Source organism: Vombatus ursinus, unplaced genomic scaffold (assembly GCF_900497805.2).
Source record: "Vombatus ursinus unplaced genomic scaffold, bare-nosed wombat genome assembly UNPS02014791.1, whole genome shotgun sequence".
Classification (NCBI taxonomy): domain Eukaryota; kingdom Metazoa; phylum Chordata; class Mammalia; order Diprotodontia; family Vombatidae; genus Vombatus; species Vombatus ursinus.
Window position 1 is genome coordinate 1,338,281 of NW_020954569.1, and position 27,458 is coordinate 1,365,738.

Sequence of the window (27,458 nt, forward strand, 5' to 3'; positions counted from 1 at the left end):
ATTTAAAATGACTGTTAATCATCTTTTGAAATTCTGTCTTTTAATTGCTTACCAGTTTAGCCATCCTGGATTGTCTTCCCTTCCCCCAAAACTATCACCTGGGCAAATCACTCTGAGGCTTCAGTTTTTCATCTATGAAATGAGAGGCTTGGACCAGATGACCCCCAAGGTCCTGCTTCTGGCTGTCTATGATCTTATAATCTAGCTTACTTCATACTTAACGAGTAAATAGTCTACTAAAATGCAAAGGTAAATACTAACATCTGGCAACATGTTTAAATAGAACTTGGTAGGCAAAGAAATAATATTAACATCCATCGTCCATCCACCTTCAGTATTTTCTAATCTTTACAGCACTTCAAATACATACTACACTCTGATAATATAGACTGACTACACTTCCTTCCCAGGATATGACAGCTGTTTTCTGAAGCTGCTGAAAATAAACTGTTTAAAATTTTGAATATAATTGCTCAATGTGCATACACAAAATTTTCCAAACTATTCTCGTTTCAACTGTGCTGAACTGACACAAGGATTTCTTTTGGCTAAGGATATTTATTCTATGACAGCAGAGTAATCCCTGACCCACAATGAGTTCTCTTCCACACTCTACTTGGTCCACATCGACCTAATGGCCCCTGTGAGATGGCTATAATAAAAAATGAAGTTTAAATGTCAACAAAGAGCTTTGGACTCATTACCAGAATGTGGCCCAGATTATTTTATAAAATGACTTCTCATCATTATGACTTGTTATATGTAAAATCTATGTCATAATCAACTAACCCTTAAAAAACATGACAACACAGGATGACAAAAACTACCAAGCAATGACTTGCTTAGGATGACTAAACTAGTAATTAAGAGGCAAAGAAAAATTTCCAAATACGATTAATAGTCATTTTAAGATTCCCTCGAGCTATAGCTAAAGACCCATGTCTAAAGGCTGAAAATCTTATGTCTACTACGGTGTATCTAATTAGGCACAAAGTCAAACTAGTACAAACCCTTAACTGAAATCATTAGATTGTAGGCTCCTTAAGGTCAAGAACTGTTTTTGTTTTTATTTGTATTTATAGCCTCGACACTTAGCATAGTGCCTGGAACACAGCACACAGGTGCTTAATATATGTTTGTTGACTGACTGACTGATCTGAAATGGATGCAGCCTATACTATCTGTCCAAGGGCAAAAGTTCAACTTCAAACTACTCTATAATCATCCTTGTCTTTAAAAAGTATCCAGCACAGATTCACTTGATTGTTAATTCAACATGAAATGCCCTCATCCTTCTTGCACTATATAAATCTAGGGCAAATCCATCACAACAAATATCACTGCAACAAAAAAATTCACTAGAGTGAAAGCATTTCCAAATCAGTGGCTCAGAATAATACTTGGTTGGAAACACTGCAATGAAAGGAAAGAGATGTTAACTGGCCTGTATAAGAAATGAACCAATGGATCTGGGCTCTTTTGCAGCATGGTCTACCAATTCAACTAATAGAACAGGTTCTAAGTTCCTAGAAGTAGCTGCACTGTACCATTTTTATATTCCACTCAGAAGCACTGGGTGCCATCATAAGTGAATTTAATTCATTTCAGCAAGAATTTATTAAGTGCCTACTATATCCAAGATACCATTATCAGTTACCCACTTGAATATACTGCTCTAATCCCTTTCAAGCCATTCAACAGCTTAAAGCCAAGAGACTGAATTTTGAGAAACATGCTGAATTTACTTGCCAAATTTCAACACCTAAGTTTTTCCATTTCTATCCGGGGCAAGATTAATAGAACAAAAACTGGTATGCCCTTCTTTATTATTCACAACCATTCTAGAACAGCTTGTGCTGTTCATGCCACACCAGGGACAGCTTCACTTTTGTTTTTAGTGCCTCGAAAAGTGCCTGGCACACAGCAAACACTTAATAAATGCTTTCTGGTTGACTGATATAGAAATATTCTACTATATGATCATAAACCTAGAGTTGGAAGGGACTTCAGGGGGCACTGAGTCCAACCTCCTCATTTTACAGATGAAGAAACTGAAGCCCACAGAGATTAGGTTATTGTCCAAGGTCACAGACTTGAACCCAGGTAAAAATTTTAGGAGTAAGGATCCTAAAGCAATTGTTTAATCTTGTTTATCTGAATTGAGGATTTATAAAAGGGGGCTTCAGTTATAAGAATTTTCCAAAAAAATTGAAATACATTTCCCTTTCCCAACATACCAAGAATCTTAATCCATCTTTAATCCTGGCTAAATTGAAAGTCGCAGGCTTTAAAATGAGACAGTCTTGTGTCCCAATGGTGACTAATATTTCTAAATTAAAGATTTTAGCAGAGTATTGGAGGAGGTGGGATATGCAAATGACAGACTTTGAAAAAACAGTCTCTTCAAAGGCTAAAACAACATATCTAAAATGTATGCATTTGAAAAAATAGGTCATTGAGCTAAACAACCATTTCTATAATGTCACTCATTTTAGCTGCCAGAATCTTTTCATTCATGATTATTCTACCATTCCCTACTATCTAATCTATCTAATAACTTTTAGCTTCCCTTTATCTATTTACATCTGTCAAATCCTTAAAAAATGCTTGATACTTAATCATAGAATTATCTTTTTTTTTTAAGCTAGAAGTGTCTTCAGTCTAGTCTAATCCTCTGAGTTTCAAAAATGAACTGAGGAACAAAGATTTATGAGGGAAAAAAATCATCTTTATGCTTATGATAAAATGGGCTACAAAAATATAAAAGGTTCTAAGGAATGATAATTGATGTGCATGTTACTGGAAAAGTTAACAGGTCAAGCATGAAACAAGTAATTAAGCTGCATTAACTGGATGCTGGGGGAGTGGATACATTTACAGGGCATATTACAATGATAACTTATTGGTCATCTATAGTACAGAGACTACCTGATAAAGGTCATACTTAAGTCAAAGAACAAGCAAAGAGATAGAACTAATAATACACTAAGAACAACAAGTATGACATCAAGATTAGAATCTTTTCAGTTAAAACTACTGGTGCCTCAGGGGCAAAAAAAAAAAGCTGTTTCACCTGTAAGTTGGCTACTTAGTGATGGATTAAAATTGCATGATCAAAGGCAACAAGAAACATCACGGGGATATTTGATCATCTCATATCACAGTGCTCATGACAAACATTTGCAAAATGCCCAAAGTGAAAATAACTTGTACAGTTTACGAACAATATCTGCTACAGAGAAAGGTGTAAGAAAAAAGTCAACACAGGACTCCTGATTAAATCATCACATATTTGGATACTCAGTTGCTTGAATGCAAAGGTGGACAAAAAATATGTTTAAGAATATTGTTCAGGAACAATCCCCATGCCTGAAATGAGTTCCTACTGCTGTGAGGGTCATTGTCAAGCCAGCTGTCTACACAGAGTAAGAGCAGTGACCTGTTCAGAGCAAAGCTAAAAGTTAGTACATGAACAAAAGAAAGAATAAGGAAAAACAAAAAGATATGGCAAGTAATTAAAACAACCTACTTAAACAGACTGATGACACCAAAAGATTAGGTGGAGAAATGGACCTAAACACCAATTATTATTTTTTCCATAGAAGTTTAACTATAATGAAGAGATCAAAATAACCTAGAAACCAGTCTGACTAGCAAGTATTTTTTCTCTTTGTCAAGTGTAGAAACAGGGCAGCCAGACAACACTGATTCAGAACATGTATAAATTCAATTGTAAAATTTTATAGCAAAGGACAATGCTGCTTACTTTGCCTTGCCTCAGTTCATGTAAGTCTTACTTTGTTTCTCTGAATATGCATCATATTCAACATTTCTTACAGCAAAGATACTCCATTACATTCATGTACCACAACTAGTTTAGGCATTTCCCAATGAATGAGCATCTACTTTGTTTTCAATTCTTCATTACCACAAAAAGTGCTACTAGGAATATGGAGACTTTTTTACTAAAAGAAAAAACAATCAAAGATCTCTTGGATTAACAGAATCTCTCTTGGTCAAAAAGTATGGACATTTTAATCATTTTATTTGCATAATCCTAAATTGCATATACACATCTGCATATATAATATGCAAGGTACATTGCAAGTACCTTGTAAATTTTTGTACCCATATTAAATATGTATATTATAGATATATATACATATGTGTGTAAACATGTGTTATACAATATATGTATATCATATTGTACATGTATGTGTGTACATAAATGTATGTGCACTATGAATTTGTCAGTAATTTAATAATATATTAAATAATAATTGTTAACTATTACATATCACTTTCAAGTTTGCAAAGTACTTTCCCTATTATGTATTTTGATAAAATTAATTTGTGAAGCAGATGTTATTATTATCCACATTATATGATGAGGAAACTGAGGGTGAGAAGCTAGCAATTGAAGAATGATACAAACTCAAGTCTTTCTGACTTCAAGTTCACAATTCTGTCCCTATACATTTTTGTAGCTTTCAATATTTTTCAAAACACCTTCATATCCACTGACTCAATTGACCCTCATGGCAATTTTTGAATTGGATAGGGTAAGTATTTTTATAACAGTTTGCAGATGACTTACTGGTCCAAGGTCCAGCAAAGTAATTTGTTCATGGTTCCATATGGCAGAAATACAGCAGAGAGCACAACATAAAACCCATAAATGTATTTGTTCTTTTTTAAATTGACTACCATGTGAATATGTTAATAAGATTTTTTAAAACACAAAGTACACTGACATGTTAAAAATGAGTTTACAAATAACACTGCAATGCCTGTCTCACCAGCATTCACAAAAGAGTGAAAATACTCAGAGGTACTTTATGTAATATTTGGCAAGCAATGTTCAGTGCTATAAAGTAATTTCGAAAAGAGTAAATAAACAAGCGCTTGACTTAGTGGTTGGATCCTCATGTACCAGTAGTCCTTCAAAGTAATGAGTCAAATGCAATTAAAATGTTTGGGAGGGGAAACAATATTCTACTTGCAGCTAAAACTTAGGATAAACAGAAATAAACAAAAAAAAATTCCCTCTCAAATTGCCACAAAAGTTGATTTTTTTAAAAAAAACATCACTTATTTGGGTTTGGTTCTTCTTTTTGTCATCCTGGATTAAGCCTGCTTGGGCCTTGAAAAACCAGAAACTCAATTTAATGTTCCACAGTCTGGTTTGTTTGTTTCTTTCTACATTGTATCAACAAAATGATTTGTTATTCAGACATTCTGGTGTTGGGGCAATCCATTTCGTGAATACTTCTTTCTTCTTATTGAGAAAGGAAAAGGAAAGAAGAAACTGTTTCCCTGGTAACTTGAACTTGGCTATATTTTACCATAACTTTAAAATACCTTTGCATATAAGGAAGTGCCGTTTATAGTGGGTAGGGAAGTTGGACACAGAAGGCTCCTTAAATTCAAAAATATACACCTCCCACCCTCAGTTCCCCCAAATGACCCACCTGGGCCCTAATTAAACTTCCCTTGCTACACTGCACTTGATTTGCTAACTTAGTGTGCAAGTAACAGATCCTCAACAGACAATCCCCTGTATGGGAAGTCTCCCAAAAGAAAAAAGGGCATTTTTCAATCCTAATCACTCTTCAAACAGGTTGTTTCTCTAGCTCTTGTTTCCTCTTTCTCTGTGGCATATACACATGCACATGTATAGACTTAACCTCCTTGATCTGTTCCCTGTGACTTGCTTCCTCCTTCTTTATTAATCATGACTCCCAAAAAGTTGGAGGGTTTTGTTAACTGAGGGGAAGAGAAAGACAATTTAGCATAGAAACCATATTTATTCACCTGTTTCCCTTAACCCTCAATTTTGAGGAAGAAATCTTCTACCTTTCTTCCCATGACAGAGCTTAGGAAGGAAGCTTTGGTTACTAGTATCAGGAAAAAGCTAAGTTTCTAAAGGCTTGGTTAGGAAAGTTGAAAATGAATCAATCTCCCTATTTGCTAAATGTAAAAATAAAAAAGAAGAATACTGGAAGAGTGGACTTAAGGTTTGGGTCAAGTCTTCAGACTAGAGGAAGGGAGGGGAAAAATGGGCTTCCATTGCATTTACTAGGTTAGCCTATCAGAAGTAATTCACTGACACCATCTCTCTATTCTTCTCTTCAATAAAATGTCTGCACACAGTGATCTTCTGTTAAGATCTATGTATAGATCACTGAGATACTGTAACTTGAAGGATTAGACACTTAATAAATATTTTCTAATGACAATAAAAAAAATCAAGAGAAAAGAATTTAATTCCAGAGTTACTTCTTTCTTTCATATTTGCTTCCTTTGATTCCCCACTATCTCTCCTTTCTTCAAGTTTTACTTAAAGGTGTAAGGTCTGAAAACCAAAATCTAGATTTCTCTATAGTTTTGATACGTCGAATAAAAAGTCTAATGCTCAATGCATGTGCCCAAATTATGGTTACTGTCTAGCATGTCACCTCCACCTTGTCCAAACGGGGTGAAATGGGGCAGATGGTCTGAGTCTGCAGTCCTACTTCCATCCTGCCAGCCAAAATGTTGGAGTAAGCTGGCAACCAAAATTCTCATGCCTTGTTTAAAAGGCTCTTAAATGGTATGTGTTTGCACATCTGTGCTCCTTGCCTCTTCTCTTATGGGATGATTTCTCTTCGAAGGTAGAAGCCACCCCTTTCCATATGTTGTTTACAATGCAAATATAAAAGTTTTCCTGTTGCTAGCTTGGCACTGCCACTGACATCCACCTCTTAATCAGTTTAAAAAGTGACAGCGGCAGAGATAGAATTCATTCGTAGTACTTTTCGGGGGGGAAAAAAAAAGCTTGACCAGATAATTTGTACCACACAGTGGGGCCCCTTTTCTGCCTGAGCCTATGCCTGCCAATCATGAATATATTTCCTAAGTGGGACCACACTGTATAGTAAACAACTGGACTGAGTATTTTTCATTCTCTTAAAAAAAATTACTGTTTCAGTCACACTGTATAAGATATTCTTTCCTAGGAATGAACAACACACTATCAACTGAATACTCAGTATTGATAATTCACCATATTCAGTGTCTAAAATATATTAACCAGAAATTTTTATACAGCATAAAATGCCAGAGTAGCAATCGCTTATTTTATTACACTTGAATTCACTCTACCAGTGAAATTGAATAGTAGCAGATTGCTAAAACAATATTAGGGTTATTTTTGTTTTGTTTTGCTTTTTTACATTTCCCACTACAAGATGAATCTGTAGAATAGCTGGATAGATGGATCTATTTCATCTAATATGTCATCAACCATATATCTAACTCTGAAAGTTGTGTTTGGTTGTTTTTTCTCTATTTGTCTCACAGTGAGTTATTGCCTCATAGGCTTTAAAAAAAACAACCACCACACCAAAACTTCCTTTACCAAGTAGACAGATTTACTATGCGCTACCAGGCTAAGGCGTACTTAGTACTGGAGCAGCTAGGATGGAGTGCTGGCTTTGGAGTCAAGAAGACCTAAGTCCACATCTTGTCTCAGACACTTACTAGCTAGATGACCTTGGCAAATCACACGACCTCTCTTAACCTCAGCTTCCTCATCTGTAAAATGAGGATAATAATAGTATTTACTTCATGGGCCTGACGTGAGGATTAAATGAGATAACGTATGTAAATCACTCTGCACACCTTAAAGTGCTGGTTGTTTAAAGGCTGGCTGTTGTTTCCTCCAGGAAAAAGAGAAAAGGTTTCTAAGTCATAAGCAGTATGATGATGGGCATTTAGTCCACGTTTACTTCTCCACAAATGGATCCATGGTAGGAAACTCCCAGTGTGGAAGCTCCCTCAACTAATGTAGATCAGCAACTCATCTATACCTTAAGGACCAGAGAGTCATCTGGCAGCACTGAATGAAATCACAAAACTAAATGAGGAAAAAAAAAAAACAAAAACAAAAAAAAACAACTACACAGTCTACATGGGAAGGAAGTACAGCCTCCTAAGAAAAAAGGCAACTTTGGGTGGTGTTTCAAAACAACTTGTTTATAATCCTTATTGCCTGCCCAATTTGTTGTTTTTCCACCTATCTAAATAACAAGTAACCGTATCATTCAGACTGTCAGAATCAAAAATGAGCAGAAAATTGAAAGGGATTATAAATTCATAGGCATCCCAAAAGTGCTATTGGAATGCTTATTCTCTGACCCCACAATGAGTTTTTATCATTGTATTTATAAATATTAGGCATGAAAATCAAGAGATATACCCCAGCAGTTCAGAGCATTATCAGATTTTAAAAAACAGCCTTATACACAAAATATTTGAAGCATCAGGACTCAGTTTAGGGTTGTTGTAGAGTTAAAAAAAAAAACATACAATTTTTTTTTCCATATATAAAATGTGAATTCAGAAGGACATGATTTCATCCTGCCTATGAATGGCTATTTCACCTGATCAGTGGTATGAAAAGCAGATGGGAACTGGAAAGGTAAATTATTTGTAAGGTGAGAACAAGGAAAAGCAAACTATCAGTGTCTATTCAGAATCACTCCAGTAGTTTATAGGAAGTCAGCCAGAATTAGAGATTTTAGGGAGAGGTTTTTAATTTCGATATTCTGGCTCAGTCTCACCCAGGGACAGCCACTTGAGTCTTGTCAATCTCATTATACTTACTTATCTATAACATGAGGATAGCAATGCCAACCCATCCATTAGGTATTTGGAAGAGTAAGCTCTTAATCACAGACCTGGCAAGCATAAGATATAAACAACAAACCGAGGCTACAGCCAACATTTATCTTAGAAAAAACTTCAGAACTGCTAAACACTGGAAGTATTTAAACAAATCCATGTGTGTGCTCTAATGTGGGACTGGGAAGGTGATTCCAGGGTAGGGTTAAAGCTAGCCACTCTGGAGGATGAACAGAACCATGGGGGGTGAGAAAGAGTGATTGCTTACCTTGGATACTTGTCGAAGCCACCTTAAGTACTCGGTGAAAGTATCAAAACAAATGTAATAGGTCTGGCTTTGAGGTCCAGAGGAACTGAAGGCTAAACAGTGCTGGTGCTTCTTTACTTCTTCAACCTAGGGGGAAAAAAGGCAGACTAGGAATAAAGGTATGACCCACAGATGGAACCTATCCTCAACAAGGAACCTAGCAAGCAGAGAGATGTAAAGGATGGCCCTGATCCTCTCTGTGGAGGATTTTGGAAGGACATGGATGAGAGTCTTATAGCATGAGGTGGAATGAAGCAATCAGTGATCCATCTTAAAAAACAAACAAAAAAAAATTTACAAATAATGTTTGTTAAACTGAATGAAAGTTCCATAAGAGATTTCCATTTCTCCTATTCTTGTAAACTACTCAGGTTTGCAAAAAGATCTGCATTTGAAGGAGACAGGTTATTTTCCATGGAGTTTCCCTATCTTTGGTGAACTGCTCTTCCTCTTTTTTCTGCATGGAACACTGCCTTCCCATATCCTTCCCCTCTTCACACTAGGTATTGGGATTCTCACCTCCTCTTAGAGGAATTTTTTTTTAAATGCTACACTGAGTAATGCTATTTTTTTTTACTGTATACATACCAAAAAGCCTCCAAACATTTTATATGCATTAAATAAATGGTAGAAATAAACTTAAGGTCATCCTAAATTTCTACAAAGGGCAGGTAGGTGGTGCAGTGGAGACAGTGCCAGACCTGGAGTCAGGAAGACCTGAGCTCAAAAATCTGGCCTCAGACACTTTCTAGCTGTGTGACCCTGGGCAAGTCACTTAATCCTGTTTGTCTCAGGTTCCTTACATGTAAAATGAGCTGGAGAAGAAAATGGCAAACCACTCCAATATCTTTGCCAAGAAAACCCCAAATGGAGTCACAAAGAGTTGAACACAACTGAAAAACAACAAAATTTTTACAAAAGCATGAACTTTAGAACAACTATGTCATCTATAATATAAAAATATAATAGGTTTCCATTTGGGCACTTGTTAGAAAAAAAGAAAAATACAAAGAGAAAAAAGTAATAAACGTTTCAAAAAGTCAAATATCTATGTATGTCTTAAGGAAGAAATTGAGAATGCTCTAAGGAAAAATGAATTTATACTGAATAAATGTTTATCACCTTAAGAAACACTTATTGTCAACAGTTTACCTAAATGTGAGTTTTATTAAGACTCACCAAGTACCTTTCAGTGGTCAAGGTAGACAAATGATGGACATCTGACCAGGGAGAATGCCAAACTCACAACATTACCTCCCAGTGAACACAGATGGCTTAACAGAAGAGTAAGCCATCCCAAACCAGGTTTTTTGGGGGGTCTTATTTTATATGGGGGGAGGCAGAGCCATATCCTCTCATTTTAGGTTTTAGTCCAAAGTAGAGTTAAAAGGGAAATGGAAAATCACTTTAGAAAAACTACACTGCAAAAAGTAAAGTGTACCCCTCCACCTCCTCCACAACTCAGATAACTGGCTTTTAAAAGACTAAGATTTAATCACTTCCAAAGCTTACCTAGAATAGGTCTAACAAGGTCTGCCTGAGAGAAAAAAGAAGTTATTAACTCCCAGTTCATTCAATTATGGAAGACTACACAATAGTAAGCCCTAGCATAAACCTTCCATATCTCTCCAATGAAGTCCATGCAAATTCTAATCGTGGTCTATGCTGGCATCTAACTTTATGGAGAAGAAATTGACCTTTTTTTTTTAACTTGGCAGGATGTCAAACACAGAATTTAAATTTTTATTAGGAAGTTGTATTTCTACTCACAAAACTCTATCTAAAGAGCAAGTGACCTGATTCCTAGATTAGTACCACTCAAAAACCCTTATATACATGATTGTAAATTGAGGCATGATGGGGATAGTGGGAAATGGGGTGGTAGTTTCAAGAGTAAGGATACAAACAGGCCTAAAGTGGTCTAAGAAAAAGAAATCTCCTGTTTTGAAGCAAAGTATGAACTTGGTTAGGATCAGGATCTCTAAGAACCAGGGTTAAAAAAAAATACACTTTACACATAGCAACTCCCTGAAAATAATAATCCCAATTATGTCAAGTATTCAAATAAGGAAGGAATATTTTAGACAGTGTAAAATGAGGAAGAATGACTTTTTTTAAATCTGCTCTTGCTGAAGAAAAGAGGCAAAAGAGCTTCTATATGCATCCTATTCCTCCTAAATCAAAGTGTCTAAGGATCAGATATTTGCCAACTGAAAAACCATTACTTTTAGTAACACTTGATCTCCTTATTTTCCTTCTTCCCAACTTCCCCTATATACATTCAAAAGAGAAAGTGCCAAATGAAATCTCTTGCTCAATGCCTTTCCCACTCCATTATAAACAATCCATTTTAATCTCTTAACCTGCCAATCAGCACATAGTCAAATGACTTTAAATCTCACATCATTCAAACAAAAAAATAAATTGACATTTAATTCAATCAAGATTTTTAAGGGCCTAGGCTGGGAATAGAAAGAGAGAAATAAAACAGTCCCTGACTTTAAGGAGCTTATTTTCCACAGCGGGGATATAATATGGACAGGGATAAGAAATGACCAGGCAACGTGAGGAGGTAAAAAACAGTAACAATGGGATGCTCCAGGGAAGGTTCTAGGAGAATGAGGTCTGGAAGGAGGATGCAGTTCATAGAGAGGAGCTGCATCGCAGTCACTGGAGAATGCCAGGTTCAGGAGGAGGTATTTTATCCTAAAAGGAACCACAGAATGTTTTTGAGCATAGGAATAATATGGTTAGTTCCTGTGCCCAAGAAAGATTATTTTGACAGCAATATAGAGAATGGATGGTTGAGAAGAGAATAAGGACAAAGAAGACCAATTAGGAATAACAGTAGAGATGAAAGCTGAAATGGGTTGGAGCAGTCAGCGATCAACTATTAATTAAGCATTTATTTAGTGCCTATTAGGTACAAACAAGAGATACCCAGGATAAAATGGAAATCATCTCAGAGGTAAAGCACTAAGATTAAGGACCAGGAAAGGCTTTCAGACTTTAAGAAAGCCAGAGAAGCCAGGTGGCAGAGATGAGGAAGGAGAGACAGGGGGACAGTCGTGAAAGTGCCTAAGAGGGTGTCTTCTTGGAGGAGGAGCAGGAGGATAGTGTCAATGGAGGGCAGCACACATCCTGTAGGAGATAAGGCATAAGAAGACTGGCAAGGTAGGAAACGACCAAGTGATGAAAGACTGTCAAAGCCAAACAGGATTTTATATTTGATCCTGGAGGGAACAGGAAGACATTGGAGTTTACTGAACAGGGGAGTAACACGTCAAACTTGCATTTTATTAAGATCAATTTAACAACTGAGTGGAGGCCAGATTGGAGTGGGGAGAGCTTTGAGCCTCACCAGCAGACTAAGGCAGTAATCGAGGCATGAGGTGGTAAAGGCCTGCACCAGAGCGGTGGCCGTGTCAGAGGAGAGAAGAGGCTTATGTGACAGATGTTACAGAGGTGCAGGCAAGAGACGGAGGAAAGCTAGGTGGCACAGCACATAGGGCACCAGCCCTGGAGTCAGCAAGACCCAAGTTCAAATCAATGAAATCCTACTTGATTTTTTTTCTGATTTTTTTTAGCTTTAGTTCATTTATCTAAAGCACCATACCAAAGCAGCCAAATAATTCTCCTGTGAGCTAGCTAGCCTCTCTCACAGATTTGAACACCAACCAACTGGCCAAGCAATACTGCAATGGTATTCTACCAGTCCCAAAATGATCAAGGGAGAAGACATGGATGGGTTAACACAAATTCATCACTATGTTAAAGAATCAACTCAGTTTAGGGACTCTTTTGGGCATGGTTCAGAAGCACAATCTTTGTATACTACAATTTATGAATTTTTAAAAAAAATACAACTTACTTTTCCACCAATTAGTGGAAGGACGTGCATCTTTCCGGTCAAGCTGTCTTTCACAGAGGACACAATCAGGCACGTTCCACACAGGATAACTTGGCGTCTTGTCCATCGGTTCACTGGTAACTGCATTTTCCCTTTTCGCACATTGTACATTCCTGAGAGCTGAATCCGCTCAGAGCTACCAGTGCTATGGGGCTTTCCTGAAACAAAAGGAAATACTTTAGCCTAAAAGATTATATCATTTTTCATTCTTCTGCATATCAGACTAGTTACCTGGTGATTAAAAAAGAAGAGTGGAGAAACCAAAGCATTCTATGATTGAAAGAATTTGAACAAGACTGGAGTCATGCTGTTCACATAAGGGACCAGATAGTTGCTTTACAAGGACATCCTGCCAATAATATTTTTACTTCAGGTAAGAAGGAAAACCTCTTAAACCTCCGAGGGGAAAAAAATCTGAATTTATTTTCTCTTTTGCTGCATTTTATTTTCCTTTTATACCCCTCCAAACCAAAACTAAGTTTAGAAAGAAATGCCTTTAAAAATCTGAATCAACAACTAAAAGTAAAAATAAAAGGTAACAAATCCTGGAAGGAAGTATAGTTCACTGAAAAGATGACTAGATTTAAGGTCAAAAGGCTCTGGGTTCAAATTCTGGATCTACAATTTACTATCTGACCCTGGGCAAATTACTTGATCTATAATTTATGTTCCCATGATACTTAGGACTGGGAAATAAAATTCCAACCATAAGAATGAGAGTAACATTCAACATCAGGCATTTGTAACTGGCCAGTGTCTATGACATGAGCACTGATTTTTTCCCCCTGAATGTACATCTTGTAGATTCACTACTAATATGAAAGAAAACTGTCTAAATGCCAACACTATTGCATCATTATAAATAGCCCATATTCATTCACAGGGTTGTGAGGATCAAATGAATTAACATGTGTAAACTGCTCTGTAAACTTTAGAGCACAGCAGCTACTATTACTACTACTACTACTACTACTACTACCACTACAACAACAACAACAACAACATCAGGCTACCTATGGTTGGTAATACTACCATTCTAGGCTTTCCTTTTACATGCATACATATACAGACACACACACACACACACACACACGGAAATTAATTTGGCATAGCTCCATTTAGGCAAGTCTCATGACCGGAACGGAAGGGCTGCCCTGATTTATATGACACAATAGGCAAGTTGTATCAACAAACGAAGAAGTACTTCCTCAGTTCTAGGCACAACTATGTACTACTAGGAGCACTGATGTCATATACAGAAATAAATTTAAAGAGGATAGAAAAAGTCTAGAGTCAAGCCAAAACTAGAAGTGAATTTGGATTCATTCATTCCTTCCTTCAGGTTAGCACATTTAATGAAATAAAATAATATTAATTAATAAAATAATATATACCAATTAACATTAATACATACTTCTTGTCACATCAAGAAGTTTTTACAATGTTTTTACAAGTGACTACAGCCCTCCCTAAAAAATGTCCCATACAGAAAATGCCCCCAAATGGCTTCAACCTCCTGAATATCCACATTTTGACAGTGCTTAAATAAATAGCAAGGGCAGCTAGGTGGCTCAGTGATCAAGTGCTGGGCCTGGAGTCAGGAAACTCATCTTCCTGAGTTCAAATCTGGCCTCAGACACTTGCTACCTGTGTGACCCTGGGCAAGTCACTTAACCTTGTTTGCCTCAGTTTCCTCTTCTGTAAAATGAGCTGGTGAAGGAAATGACAAACCACTCCAATATCTTTACCAAGAAAACCCCAAATGGGGTCATGAGGAGTCAGACATGACTGAACAACAACAAACAAACAGAGCAACACTGGCAGTTCCAACATTCCCCTTGCCACCCTTCTGTTCCAGAACAGCATCTAGCCTCACAAAAAGGCAAAGGCTTGGAGCTGGAAGGAACCTTAAGAGAAAATCTAATCCAGCCCATTCATTTTACAAGCAAGGAGATTAAGGCCCAGAGAGCAGAAACAGCTTTCCTCATATCATACAGGTGAGCAGCAGAGTCAGAGTATTAAAAATCAGTCACAGCTCTTTCATGTATTCAGATCTGATTTTTAAATTCCTCCTTGAGCTAGGTGATACTCATCAAGTGAAAGCGCTTTATTCATAACATATACCAAACAAGATAACACATGTAAAGTGCTTTACAAACATTAAAGCACTATGTAAATGGTAGCTACTATTATTCAGATAATGTTTTTAAAGCTTATTAAGCAATTTCCTTACAACAATCCAGTGAGGGAGGATATGCAAAAGCATGATATGTTTTACAGAAGAGGAAAGTGACTTTCAGCAAGGTAACAGTTAGGAAATACTGGAAATAGGATTTGAATCCAACTTTCTTGATTAAATCCAGCACTCTTTCACTGCATCAGAGGCAGAGAGCATGGAGGGACCTCAGGCCACTAAGTCCAACACCCTCATTTTACATTAGAACACCGAGGCCCAGAGATTTGCCCAGAATCACGGCTGGCAAGCATCCCAGGTGGAATTTGAACCCAGATCTTCCAGACTCTAAATCCAGCACTCACTCCATAACACCATGTAGAATTATATCTTGAAAATTTAAATATTCCAACATTTAAGTGATTGGGGAGAAATAGCAGACATCACTTCTGAGAGCTGCTATAACAGCAGAGTCGAGGTTAGACCATAGCTAGACTTCCGTCCTCACTCTGAAGAAGGCATTTACAGAGGAAGGGGAGCTTAAATTCAAAATCTAAGAGCTCCCATGCATGTGGTAGAGGCTGAGATTGGAGAGAAATCAGAAGCCTAAAATTTTGAAGCTCAGAGGAAACTTAGATTGTTAAGCCTCACCTCTGCATCTTATAGATGAGGAAACCAACACAGATGGGGTAAAGTGACTTGTGCCAGCATGGGTACTTAGAATCCAGATTTCCTGGGATGGTTAGTCCAGGGCTCTGTGGCAGCCAAGAGGTGCAGTGTTAAAAAACACCATGCCTGGAGTCAGGAAGACTTGAGTTCAAATCCAGTCTCTTATTGGTTACTCTTACTAGTTGTGTGACCGTGGATAAATTACTTTCCCTGATTGCCTCAATTTTCTCATCTACAACAGCGCCTACCTTCCAGGGTTGTTGTGAGGATCAAATGAGTTAATAATCATAAAGTGCTTAGCACATATTTGGCACAAAGTAAGCATTCTATATAAAAGCTAGCTATTACTATTATTATCATCATTATTATGATTTCAAGACAAAGGAAAAGCCCAAAGAGAAAGTAAGTAGGTGGTATGGAGAAGGATGGATAAGTCAGTCTTGAGTTATTCATATATTTCCATGACCACAGACAACTGATCTAATCCTTAAAATGGACTGCTCATTAATTAACTCAAGGCAACACTTGGGATCTGATGGATTTACAGAAAGACATCTTACCCAATCTTAAAGCCTCCAAAGGGTGCAAAGCAGTTCTAAGCTAGCTTATGAGTCTGGGTCTATCTTACAGTTTACCTCTTGAGAATCCAAAACCAAATCATGACTTTCAGTCCTGCCTTGCTTGTTGTCCCTCCTTTGGTGACTGAGGTCAGACTTGATGACCAACACTGAGCTTTGAAACAACTGATCCCTGGGGTGGGGATGGGAGGGTAGGCAATGTATGTATGCCTGGGCATTCACCCAGGTACATCCTCCTCCAAGTCAGACTTCCTTATTCTATTACATAAGTATCTTTATTTTCTTTTCCTTTCTTGCCAGCTCTTGGAACCCTTGGTTCAAAGAGGCAGTTCTAATTGTCCTATGGTCTAAAAAACATTGGCATCAACGTATTGCATGCCTGCCAGATTAAAGCTGGGGCTGTTATGATAACTTTCATTTCAGAAAGGATATTCCAAACCTTCCAGGTTGGTAGCATTTCTTACATGATCCCAGGAGGAGACAGCTGGTAGAGCAAAAATTTAGGTGGAGCAGAGGCTGAGATATGACCTCAGCACAGGGAAATAAAAACACATTACACTGAAACTCAATTGGCAGGTGGTGGGCAGAGAACTTGATCCTGTCACAACCTGTTCAGGGATGGCCAAACTGAAGTGATGAAGGTGCTCTCAGAAAGCTGTGGCAATTCAATTTTTACACAGCAACCAATATACTCAAATGTCAAGCCAAGCTCTCTGTACCTTGTGCAGTCAGACCTCAAAACCTCAAAACCTCCTAGCAAACTTCTATTCTTCTATTCATCAAGGAGAAGGTTAATTGGCAAAAAAGGTTATAAAGATTCATTGCCTAAAAAGGAAAAGAAAAAGATTTCAAGTTTTCTTTTCATATAGTGGTATAATTTTTTTGTGGCTGTGAACTTTTAAATGCAATGGTCTTTGGTTTGGGTTTTGCCTGAAAATTTTTGAGGAAAAGTTTCTAGAAACATAGACTATTAGGTAGTTTTCCTAACTTTCAGGAACTGAGGTTATCTATTTTCTATTCCTCTATAGCAAAAATTTGCTAGTTGGGCCAAGCCTACAGAAGTCATGACCTCAAAAGTCTTGGTGCTTTAATAAATTAAAATTCACTAAGACTTTTGAGTCACCCTACATAATACACACATACACACCCACACACACACTCCTAAATACATATACAAATACACCAATCCTTTAAATCCAAGGAGACAGACTGAAAGAAAACGAGAAAATTAAAGAATGCAATGAACGGCTCAAAAGGGCACATTTTTTCCTTCATTCTCAATATTTGTACTCGAAGTGAACAGAAAATCAGTTTGAAAGTAAATTCCTTTATATTTTAATTTAAAGACAGTGTGGTTTGGTAGAAAGAAAGCATGCTTTGGAAGGAGAAGTCTGGAATTCAAAAAGTCTAGCCTCTAACCCATCCTGGCTGGGCTAGCCTACGTAAATCCCTTAACTTCTCAGAGCTTTCAAGAAACGCTTGGGTTGTAAATTGTAGAGTCAAAATTAAACTGCTTTGGTAGAGGGAGTTTCCACACAGAGAGTTCCTTACTCCAATGAAGCCTCAGGTGTAGTTTAAAACAAACAAACAAACAAAACAATAACAAAACTCTACCCAGAGGACTTAAGATCAATGGGCCAGGGTTCCCTACTGCCCATCCAATGGTGTCTTTGAAGCAACAACCTCAGGTGGTCAAGACAAAGAAAGTGTGAAGGCTTCTAGGTAAAACTTAACCCAATCTATATTTGTTCCTTAAACTCAGCTCTCTCAGAAGTTGATTTGATTTGAGATTCCTATGATCAAGTATTAAGTTCAGGAAGGGGAAAAAAAAAAAGAAAGCCTATCTTATTTAATTATACAAATGGAATCACAGTCCATGTCCTGTCTTTACCCTATTTAAAAACAATAGGAAAAGAGTTAATTTACCTTATAACTAGGCAAATGCTCTCAACAAGTGGGTGGCTATGATTCTTGAAAAATAAAACACCATTTTCCCCATGCTGCTTGTGTAAATCAACACGGATAACCTTAAGAAGACAAAGGAACATGCAAGGGCTCACCCACCCTCTCCCCCACCAACAGAATGAAAGCAGACAGGTCATTAATCTATTTTTCTTTAGCAAGCAGTCATCAACTACCTGACTCTCTAAACAAAGTTCCTGGTGATGAGGTTATGGCCATATTTCCTGCTTCAGAATTACAGGCAACAATTAAATAGCCAGGTCCAATTATTCAGTCTGTGGAATTCTTAGGTAGTTAGTTGGCCCCTTGGATAGAGAGCTGGGCTTGTAGTCAGGAAGACCCGAGTTCAAATCCAGCTTCAGACATTTACTAGCTGTGTGACCTTAGGCAAATCACTTAAACCTCTGCTTGTCTCAGTTTCCTCAAACGTAAAATGGGGGTGAAAATAGCACCTACTTAAGTAGGTGTCCGTGAGGATTAAATGAGATAGTATTTGTAAAGGGCTTAGACACAAGCAGGCATATAAATACTTATTCCTTTCCCTTCCCTTCTTTTTCATGTTCCCTTTCCCCTTCCCTATGGAGGAGCTCAGCAGTAAACATTCAATAAGTACTTTTTACATTGAATTATACCTCTGTCCAACTGAATCATACCCTTCTCCAACAGCCTGTATTGGCCTATGGACATTTTGCTTTATCCCAGTATCTTAACCAGCAAGAAAACAACAACAACAACAACAAACAACAAAACACACACATTAGTAAGAATGTCCTGGATACCTTTGTAGGTATACTGTGCTCAGTACTCCTGGGAGTAAAAAAGTTTAAGATATGGTTTGCTGCTATCCGTGTGACTTTGAGCAAATAACTGGACTTGAATTCAATTCAGGAGTTATTAACTAATGGTTATTACAACATTCAATAGGCACCTAATAGCTACAAAACACTGTGAAAAGGCTGGACTAAGTGATTTCTAAGGTCCTACCTAATTATCAGTCCTATCAGTAAAGTTCTTACAATGTAACCGAGGAAATAGGGACAACACCTGAAATCAATAACAAGTCAATAAACAATAACTTAACAGATAACATAGAACAAAGTACAGAAAACCTTGGTAAGATGAGAATTCTCCAGGAAGGCTTCACTATGCAAGATCTGCTCCCCAGACAGGGCTTGGAGGTGTGGGTAGAAAAGGTATATCTGGGAAAAAGGGAAGGTGATGGCACAATTTCAATGAAAAAGGCAAAAATGAATCAGGAAGAAAAAGAAAAGAAAACTTACTACTTAATATCTCTGATAAAAGTTGGCCTGACTTAAGAAAATGAGGCTATTGACCAAAATGAGGTACCTGAAGTCTCAAAGTTAGAAGTTCTGGGACCTGCCAACATGTACCTTGAGCAAGTCACTGCCCCACTTTGAGTCTGACTTTCCTCATCTGTCAAGTGAGGACATTGGACTAGATGACCTCTCAAGTTCCTTCCTATTCTGAAATTCTATGGTTAACTGTTCTTTAAATATCAATTTTCCATGCTCACCTTGTTGCTATCAGCAGAAATTATGCTGACAATTCACATTTCACACCAATAATAAAACAAAATTTATCTGGCATTTATAGTGATCTTACAATTTCATCCATTTAGCATCAGGAAGTCAAAGCTCAATCAATACTGTTCTATGCTAACACCCATATGTTAGGATCTGTAAGATATTTCTTAGGTTGTATTCTCAGAAGCCGCTAAAGAACTGAGTACCTGATTTATTCAGTATTGGCATAAGAGGAGTCATGTTATCTGGTAACTAAAACTTACCCCTTAAGTGTGAATTCTGTTAAAAAAAATTTTTTCAACCACATTTTTCAGAAATCTCTCTGAATTATTACAACACACTTCCCTATCCCCATAAAAGGAGTATAAAGAAGATAATATAAGCTTTCCTTTGTGACTCAGGGTAATCATTGCCAACATTATTGTACAATTCTGTAACACACTGATACCCTTAGGGGATACTGAGGTGTGTCCTAATACCAAAAGATTCCACAGAGCTCTGCTTTTGTAATTCTTTTTGTTCATCCAACAAATATTTATTAAGTACCTACTAAGTAAAAGGAACAGTGCTTAGGTTGGTGAAGCATAGTTTTTTTTTTCCCCTTACTGTCAACTACTATTAAAAAGTGTCATCTACCGAAAAGCATTGTCTCTTTGAGCTTACTTCATTTTGAGTACTGTGCTGCTAAAAGAGCACAGCTTTTCTTTACTGAATATTGAGATCAATCAGTCAACAAGCATTTATTAAGCACCTACGGCTGACAGGCTCTGCGCCAAGCACTAGGGATACAGAGACAAAAAGGAAACAGTCCTTATCTTCAAGAAGCTTATATTTGATTTAAGAAAACACACACACACACAGACATTCACTCACTCACTATGCATAGAAGGTAATTGTGGGGAGGAAGCATACTACATTAAGGGGAGGAGGCAGGTATAGTAGCAGAATCAGGAAAGCTTCATGAAGAAGTGACCTTTGGGCTGAATTTGGAAGGAAACAAGGTTCTAAGAAGCAGAAGGGAAGAGAGGAATGTACATCACATGTATGGAGAACCACCAGTGGAAAGGCACAGAAATGGAAGACAGTGTCATGTATGAGGGCAGTTAGGTGGTACAGCGGAAGAGTGCTGGGCCTGGAGTCAGTAAGACTTATCTTCCTGAGTTCAAATCTGACCTCTGACAGTTGCTAGCTATGTGACCCTGGGCAAGTCACTTAATCCTGTTTGCCCTGTTTCCTCATCTATAAAATAAGCTGAAGAAGGAAATGGCAAACCACTCCAGTATCTTTGCCAAGAAAAATAGGAAGGGATACAAAAAGTCAGACACAAATGAAACAAGTGAACAACAAAGAGTGAAAGACAATATCAGGGCTGCAAATCAGGGTGCCTGAAGGACTGAGGTGCCTTTGGCAGAACAGAGCAGTTCTGAAGATGACTAGAGACAGGGATAAATTAAATGAGTTATTTTAGATATGATTATATTCAGGTTGAAAAGTCCCATAGGCAATTGAAATGTGTGATTAAAACACACAAGAAACTGGGCCTGGATACATAGATTTTGAGATTATCTGCATAAAGATAACTAAACAAATGGAGCTGATGAGGTCAACAAATGAAAGTGTAGAAAGAAAGGATGAGGACCCAGGGCAGAGATCTTAGCATATGCCCATACTTAGGAAACGTGATATGGATGACAAACCAGCAAAGGAGACGAAGGAGAATTCAGAGTCAAAGGAGGAAACAAGAGAGGACTGTCAGGAAAACACAGTGAGGCAAGATTATCCAGGTGGCAAGTGTGTTCAGCAGGGTCATAGTTTTAGAGAAGTCAAGATGGACAAAGACTGAAAAAAAGGCCATCAGATTTAGTAAGTAATTTTCCCCCCAGAAATTTTTACATATACATATATATGTATGTATGTATATCTGTGTGAAATGACTACTCTACTGTAAAGAGAAAGAAAACAATGATCATCTTGATCTCTAAAGAAAAGAAAGAGAAAGATATGAGATGGCACCTGACCCCATTTCTTAGCAAAGGTGTGGAACCATAGGCATAGAACACTGCATATAACATCAGACCTTTTTTCAAAATGGTAGTTTTGCTGAACTGTTCCCCTGACCCTTTTTTTTTTTTAATTTCTTTGTTATAAGACATTTCTTTCTGGGAGGGGGAAGATGGAGAGATTCAATGAGAAATGTATATAATGTAAAAACAAAAGATAATCAATTAAATTTTATGAGGTTGGAAACCAAACTGTAAAGAGTTGAGATGCAAGTGAGAGCAGAGGAAATGGAGACAATTAGTACAAGTCAGTTTTTTCTAGGAGTTCAGTTGTAGAAATACAAAGACAAATACACAAAGGTGGTTTGAGTTAAGTCAAGGCAATAATCATTTATAAAGCAACCACTATGTGCCACTAACTGTGCCAAGCATTGGGGATGTATACAAAGAAAGGCAAAAAACAGTCCCTGCTCTCAAATGGCTCACAATCTAATGGGGCAGACAATGTGCACATAAAATATGTACAGTATAAACTGGAGGGGATGGCAGGATCTACAGAAGGATTTTTTTTTTCAAGTATGGAAGGCCATAGGCATGTCTTTGGACAGTTGAGAAAGAGGCAGTAGAAAGGGAAAGACTGAAGATTAAATAGAGGGAATGATGGAAGGAGCAATCTGCTAGAGAAGATAAGAGATCAAGGTTAAAAGTATTGGAACTGACCTTGGAGATAAAAGGAAGGGAGAAAATATGGGATGAGTTCAAGGAGTCCTGAGACATAAGGAAGGGGAAAAGAGGGAAGTTTCTCAGATTTGTTCTAGAGGGGCAAGTGTGGTGCAGGAGGCTTTAATACAGAAGAAAAGGTTAGTAACAGATGTAGTGAGAAGACTGGTAATTAGGGAGGAGTAAAAGGATTATCCCACTGAAGTGAGGGCTCAACTGAGATTAGATAACATTTGTAGTGGACCCAGTTAGATTTGTTCTAGAGATTTTCTAGAGCTCCATTCAGTAGCACATAAAGTAGAAACAGGAGTAGGGAAAGTACAGTCAGTTCTGCTGTAAGACTTGTTTTGAAAACACAAATTTGTTCTGGTGTGACTGATATATCAGAGAACAATTTAAGCATAACACAAATTTTGTGTTTATATGCAATTTAGTCCACAAGAAACATGGTGAAAACAGAGAAAACTACACCACTTCCTAATAACTCAGAAGCTGCAACCCTTTTAATTCCTACTTCCACAAGCAGACTTCAGGTCTTTTTCAAGGTAAAGTGTCATCTGGAGCTATGGGCTGAGGAGGGCTGATACCACCCCTACTTCCACCCTGACCTTTCCCCACTACCAAGGCCCTGTGGGTACCAGAGCAAAGGACCAGAATCAGCCCAAGGTTGTGGACACCACTACTATTTATTGTAGTATTAATGTATGTCTTAATCATTTAACATGTATAAAATCAGGCTGCAGTTTTTATTAGGTTCCTATCTTTTTTTTTTAACATGTCACAGTGTTAACGCCTCTAACTTCATTTTCCCTTAAGTCCTATGTTTTTTACTGAGTTATTTTTCATAGCATGATGATTTTTAGAAACCCATGTCATGTTATAGCATAACTGACTATATAGTGAAAGAAATCAGAGTGAAGGCGTGGCCAGACATGAACATCAACAATACAAAGGGGATCAGGGAATTCATGAGTAGGGTAGGGACAGTGTAGAATTGAATTGGTTAACTATATAGGGTAGAGATTGGGAAGGGAAGAGAATAAAGTAGAGCAGAGGTGATGGTTTAGGAGAATACTGGTTATGACCTGATAAAGGCAATTTGAAGTTTTTTAATGTGGAAATGGAACACTAATGGGTAATGATGAGATCTAGGGAGACCAACCCTGTGTGTACCTGAGGTGGAATGGAGGAGTAGATCACAGGAGCTGAGGACACTAAGGAATTGGAAGATGTAAGTGTTTGAAGGAGCATCAAATTTATTAAGTCCTCTGTTGTAAAGGCAGGAATTCAGATGGAGAAGAAGCCTATGAGCCAGGTACTGAACACCTTGAGAAAGATGGGAGAATGGCTTAGGATCTTCTTGGTAATGCCAGTAGGATCTGGATTGGTAGCTGGAAATAAAATGGCATTTCACTAAAAATATTTTATAATTCACTTTTTAATAATTTATATCATTCGGTCTCCAAGCTAATGAGGTTTTTATCATGTACTAAAGGGGTCATGAACAAGAAAAAGAAATTGCAGGTAGTATATAGAAAGAGCAAATTCTAAAACTCTAAAGTATGAAAGCAGGTATGCATGATGGAACCAAAAAGTTGAGTCAGAATGTCTTCACTTAATTCCAGGAATGCTTAAATATTTTGTTCATTATATAAAAGGTTAACTGAGGAATATGTCTTTTCCCTAGAAATGAAAATGACTAGGAAAGAAAATAATCAAGCCTCTCCCACAGCTGATAAATTCTCTCCAACTTAAATAAATAAAACTCCAAAATATAAATCTTTATGTCCTTCTGGCCAAAGGTAGAACCCAAAGGTAGGAAGATTCTGTTAAAGTTATTTGCAACTTTAGGAGGTAATACTAGAATCAGGGCCAATTCAGTAACAAGATCTAACGACCACAACACTGAACTGGCATCCAGGAGAAATTTGTTGAAACTGACTTTTAGACTCAACTATTAGACAGTCATGCTGATGGGAATCACCGAGAGATTTAAGACCAATTGCTTTTCAACTAATAGAAAATAACAACTCTTTAAAAGATCTGGGCCCAATTAGATTAGATCAAATGTCCAATAAATATTTTTTTTTTGACTGACAGTGAGCAGGTATTCTCCTTAATTCCGTCTTATTTACAACTAACTCCCAACCAATTCTGGTTTCTTCTTAAGAACCTTCACACTAATGACAGGGCGTCATCCTTGAGCTTTAGTCAGAAGAGATACAGCCTGGAGTAGCTTGCAAGAAAGAGTTAAGCTAGGGCAGGGGAAGGAGAGGGAAGCTGGACAGCTTCCTAGTTTCTTTGAAGTCAGTTTTTCACTCTGCAACTTCAGTATTTTTGCTGGGAGAATAGTGAATATCCAAATCAAGCCCACCCATATTCTAATATAAACACCAAAATACATTCCCATACCAATTATTTTTCAATTATCTCCACCAAATCTTCCAATAGCAAATAAAGAAGAGTGGACAGTACTACAATTCCCTATATATGAGGTATTAGGGGGCCAACACAGTCAGTTCAAACCACAAAAGAGATTCAGCCAAGATACTTTGTACTTATGTAATGTTTTGGCTTTTCAATGTCCACACACACATTTTTAATAAGATATTGCTCCAACAGATTTGAACCAAAAACAAGTTTTTCCCTCTCCTGTTTCATAATTCATAGATAGTCCAACTGGCTACTACAACATTCCCCTGGGAAATGACTACATTATAGGCCTAGATACAAGGAATAGAACAATAATGATGATACTGATAGTAATAACAACAAAAATAAATAGCATTTGTGTAGTACTTTGAGGTTTGCAGAATTCTTTACAAATATTATCTCATTTGAGCCTCATAATCACCCTGAGGTAGGTGCTATTATTATTATCCCCATTTTACAGATGAAGAAACTGAGGCAAGCAGAGGTGAAATGACTTTCCCAGAACCACACAATTAGTAAATGTTTGAGGTCAAATTTTATTTCAGGTTTTCCAGACTCCAGGTCCAGAGTTCTATCCACTGAGCCACCTAGCAGCCTGCCTAGGTGATAACAAGGGCAAGCACATAGTAGGCTCTTCAGAAATGCTTCATAGGATCATAGATACAGAGCTAGAAGGGGCCTCAGAAGCCATGTAGTCCGACCCCCTCATTCCAGAGATCAGGAAACTGAGTCTGAAACAGGCCAAGGAAGCTCCTTGAAGGTCACACAGGTAAATAAGCATCAGAGGTGGGATTTGAATTCACAGCCTCTGACTGTAATCAATGTTCTTTCCATTATGTCTGTCTCCTTAGGGGAAAAGGCTGCAACTAAACTATTCTTCCCAAAGAGCTCTCTAGGGAAGGATTCACAATCATCATCAATAAGCACATTCCAGAATATGTTTCCATGAGAATTCGACGCTATCTCTCACATCTTTGGAAAAGCCACAAGAACACACAACACCAGACTCTGTCAACCTATATTTCCACCACCAGGGAGGAAACTTCTTTCACACTGGTACTTATAAAAGCTGGAAGGGACTTAAGGGGTCACCCAAAAAATGAAAATTTTATTTTATAAAGAAATTGTGGCTCAGAAAGCTTAAGAGACCTCAGCCAAACCTAGGAAATTGAATGCTGGACTGAGAGTCAGAAAGAGACAGGTTCAAATTTAACCTCTGCTACCCACTAGCTGTGTGACCATGTTCAAATCACTTAACCTTATCAATCTCCTCATCCATAAAATGGGATAATAATAGATAAAGTGCCTATTTCACAGATCTGTTGGGAGGTTCAATGAAACAATTAATGTCAATAAGTGCTTTGCAAATTCTAAAGCAGTATATAAACATATACTGTCATTGCTATTGTTCAAGGTCACAGAGCTAGTAAATCTCAACCAGGCTGGGAATAGACCCTGGGTCCCCTGACATCCGATCCAGGGTTCTTTATACCATACATTTCTGAATTAAAACATACTGGCTGTTAAATAATATAGCACATAATGTCACTGCCTTAAAATATAGTGGGAAAAATCACCTTGGTGCAGTGGAAGAAGTATAAAACTTTCCAGATAAACCTCATGGGACCTGAGCTCCCACCCTAGCTCTGCCTGTGTGATCTTGGATTAGATTCAATGTGTACCTATCTCCCACTCTTAAATCTACTTCACTGATACTCAGAACTTGAAAAAAAAATTATCATGTTCACTACTCTGTTACCAAAACTGGACTAAGACATTTAAAAAAATTTAAAAAACAAAGGATGAAACAAAAATTATTTTCTCTGCTTAGCCCGAAAACTCAATTATGTACTATTCTGGATAACAATGGCTGCGCAATATCAGTTACAAAATGCTATATACTATTTTGATTGTTCTTTCTCATGGCTCATATCCTTATCAATTAATGAAAGCATACACACTATAAAATACCTACATAAATTTTGTTACTATTAGCATGTTAGGTGCTCCACTGAATAAATCTAAGGTCATCAAAAGTGCTCCAAATTGCAAATGTTTCTTTCCTTGTGTATGTGAAATGTGTGCATATATACATTTTTCCAGACACCTCCAAACACCTTGAAAAATTATCTACAAGGAGTCAGAACCACACAAAGAGTGTAAACTCAAGAGACCTTTCTGATTTCTTTTAATGAAGGCAGTTCTTATTTAATAAAATATGACTTGGAAGGGACTTCAAGATCCCTTGGACTAATCCATGCCCACCTGAACAAGAATTCTCTCTTTAACATTATCAGAAAGTGACCCTAGAGCACCACAAGAAGACTTCCAGTGAAGAGGAGGAACCCAGAAGGTATCTAAAGTGGACTGTTCCATTTTGGGATGGCTTTGATTGTTTGAAAGTTTTTCCTTACATTGAACTAAATTTGTCTCTAGGTAGCTTTCACCCATTCTTCCAACACTTATCTATGGGTAGGAGGAGTATTTCATTCTAGAAT

The 27,458-nt window shown here is 37.5% G+C and overlaps 1 protein-coding gene across 1 annotated transcript in view; it reads right to left on the reverse strand.

The window, feature by feature from the left end:
- PHLPP1 (PH domain and leucine rich repeat protein phosphatase 1) overlaps positions 1-27,458 on the reverse strand; it is a 278,132-nt gene that overhangs the window by 129,393 nt on the left and 121,281 nt on the right. The window contains exons 2-3 of the mRNA XM_027869097.1: positions 12,843-13,039; positions 8,933-9,058 (exon numbers count right to left, since the gene is read on the reverse strand). Of these exons, the coding sequence (XP_027724898.1) occupies positions 8,933-9,058; positions 12,843-13,039 (323 nt within the window). The remainder of the gene's footprint in view (positions 1-8,932; positions 9,059-12,842; positions 13,040-27,458) is intronic.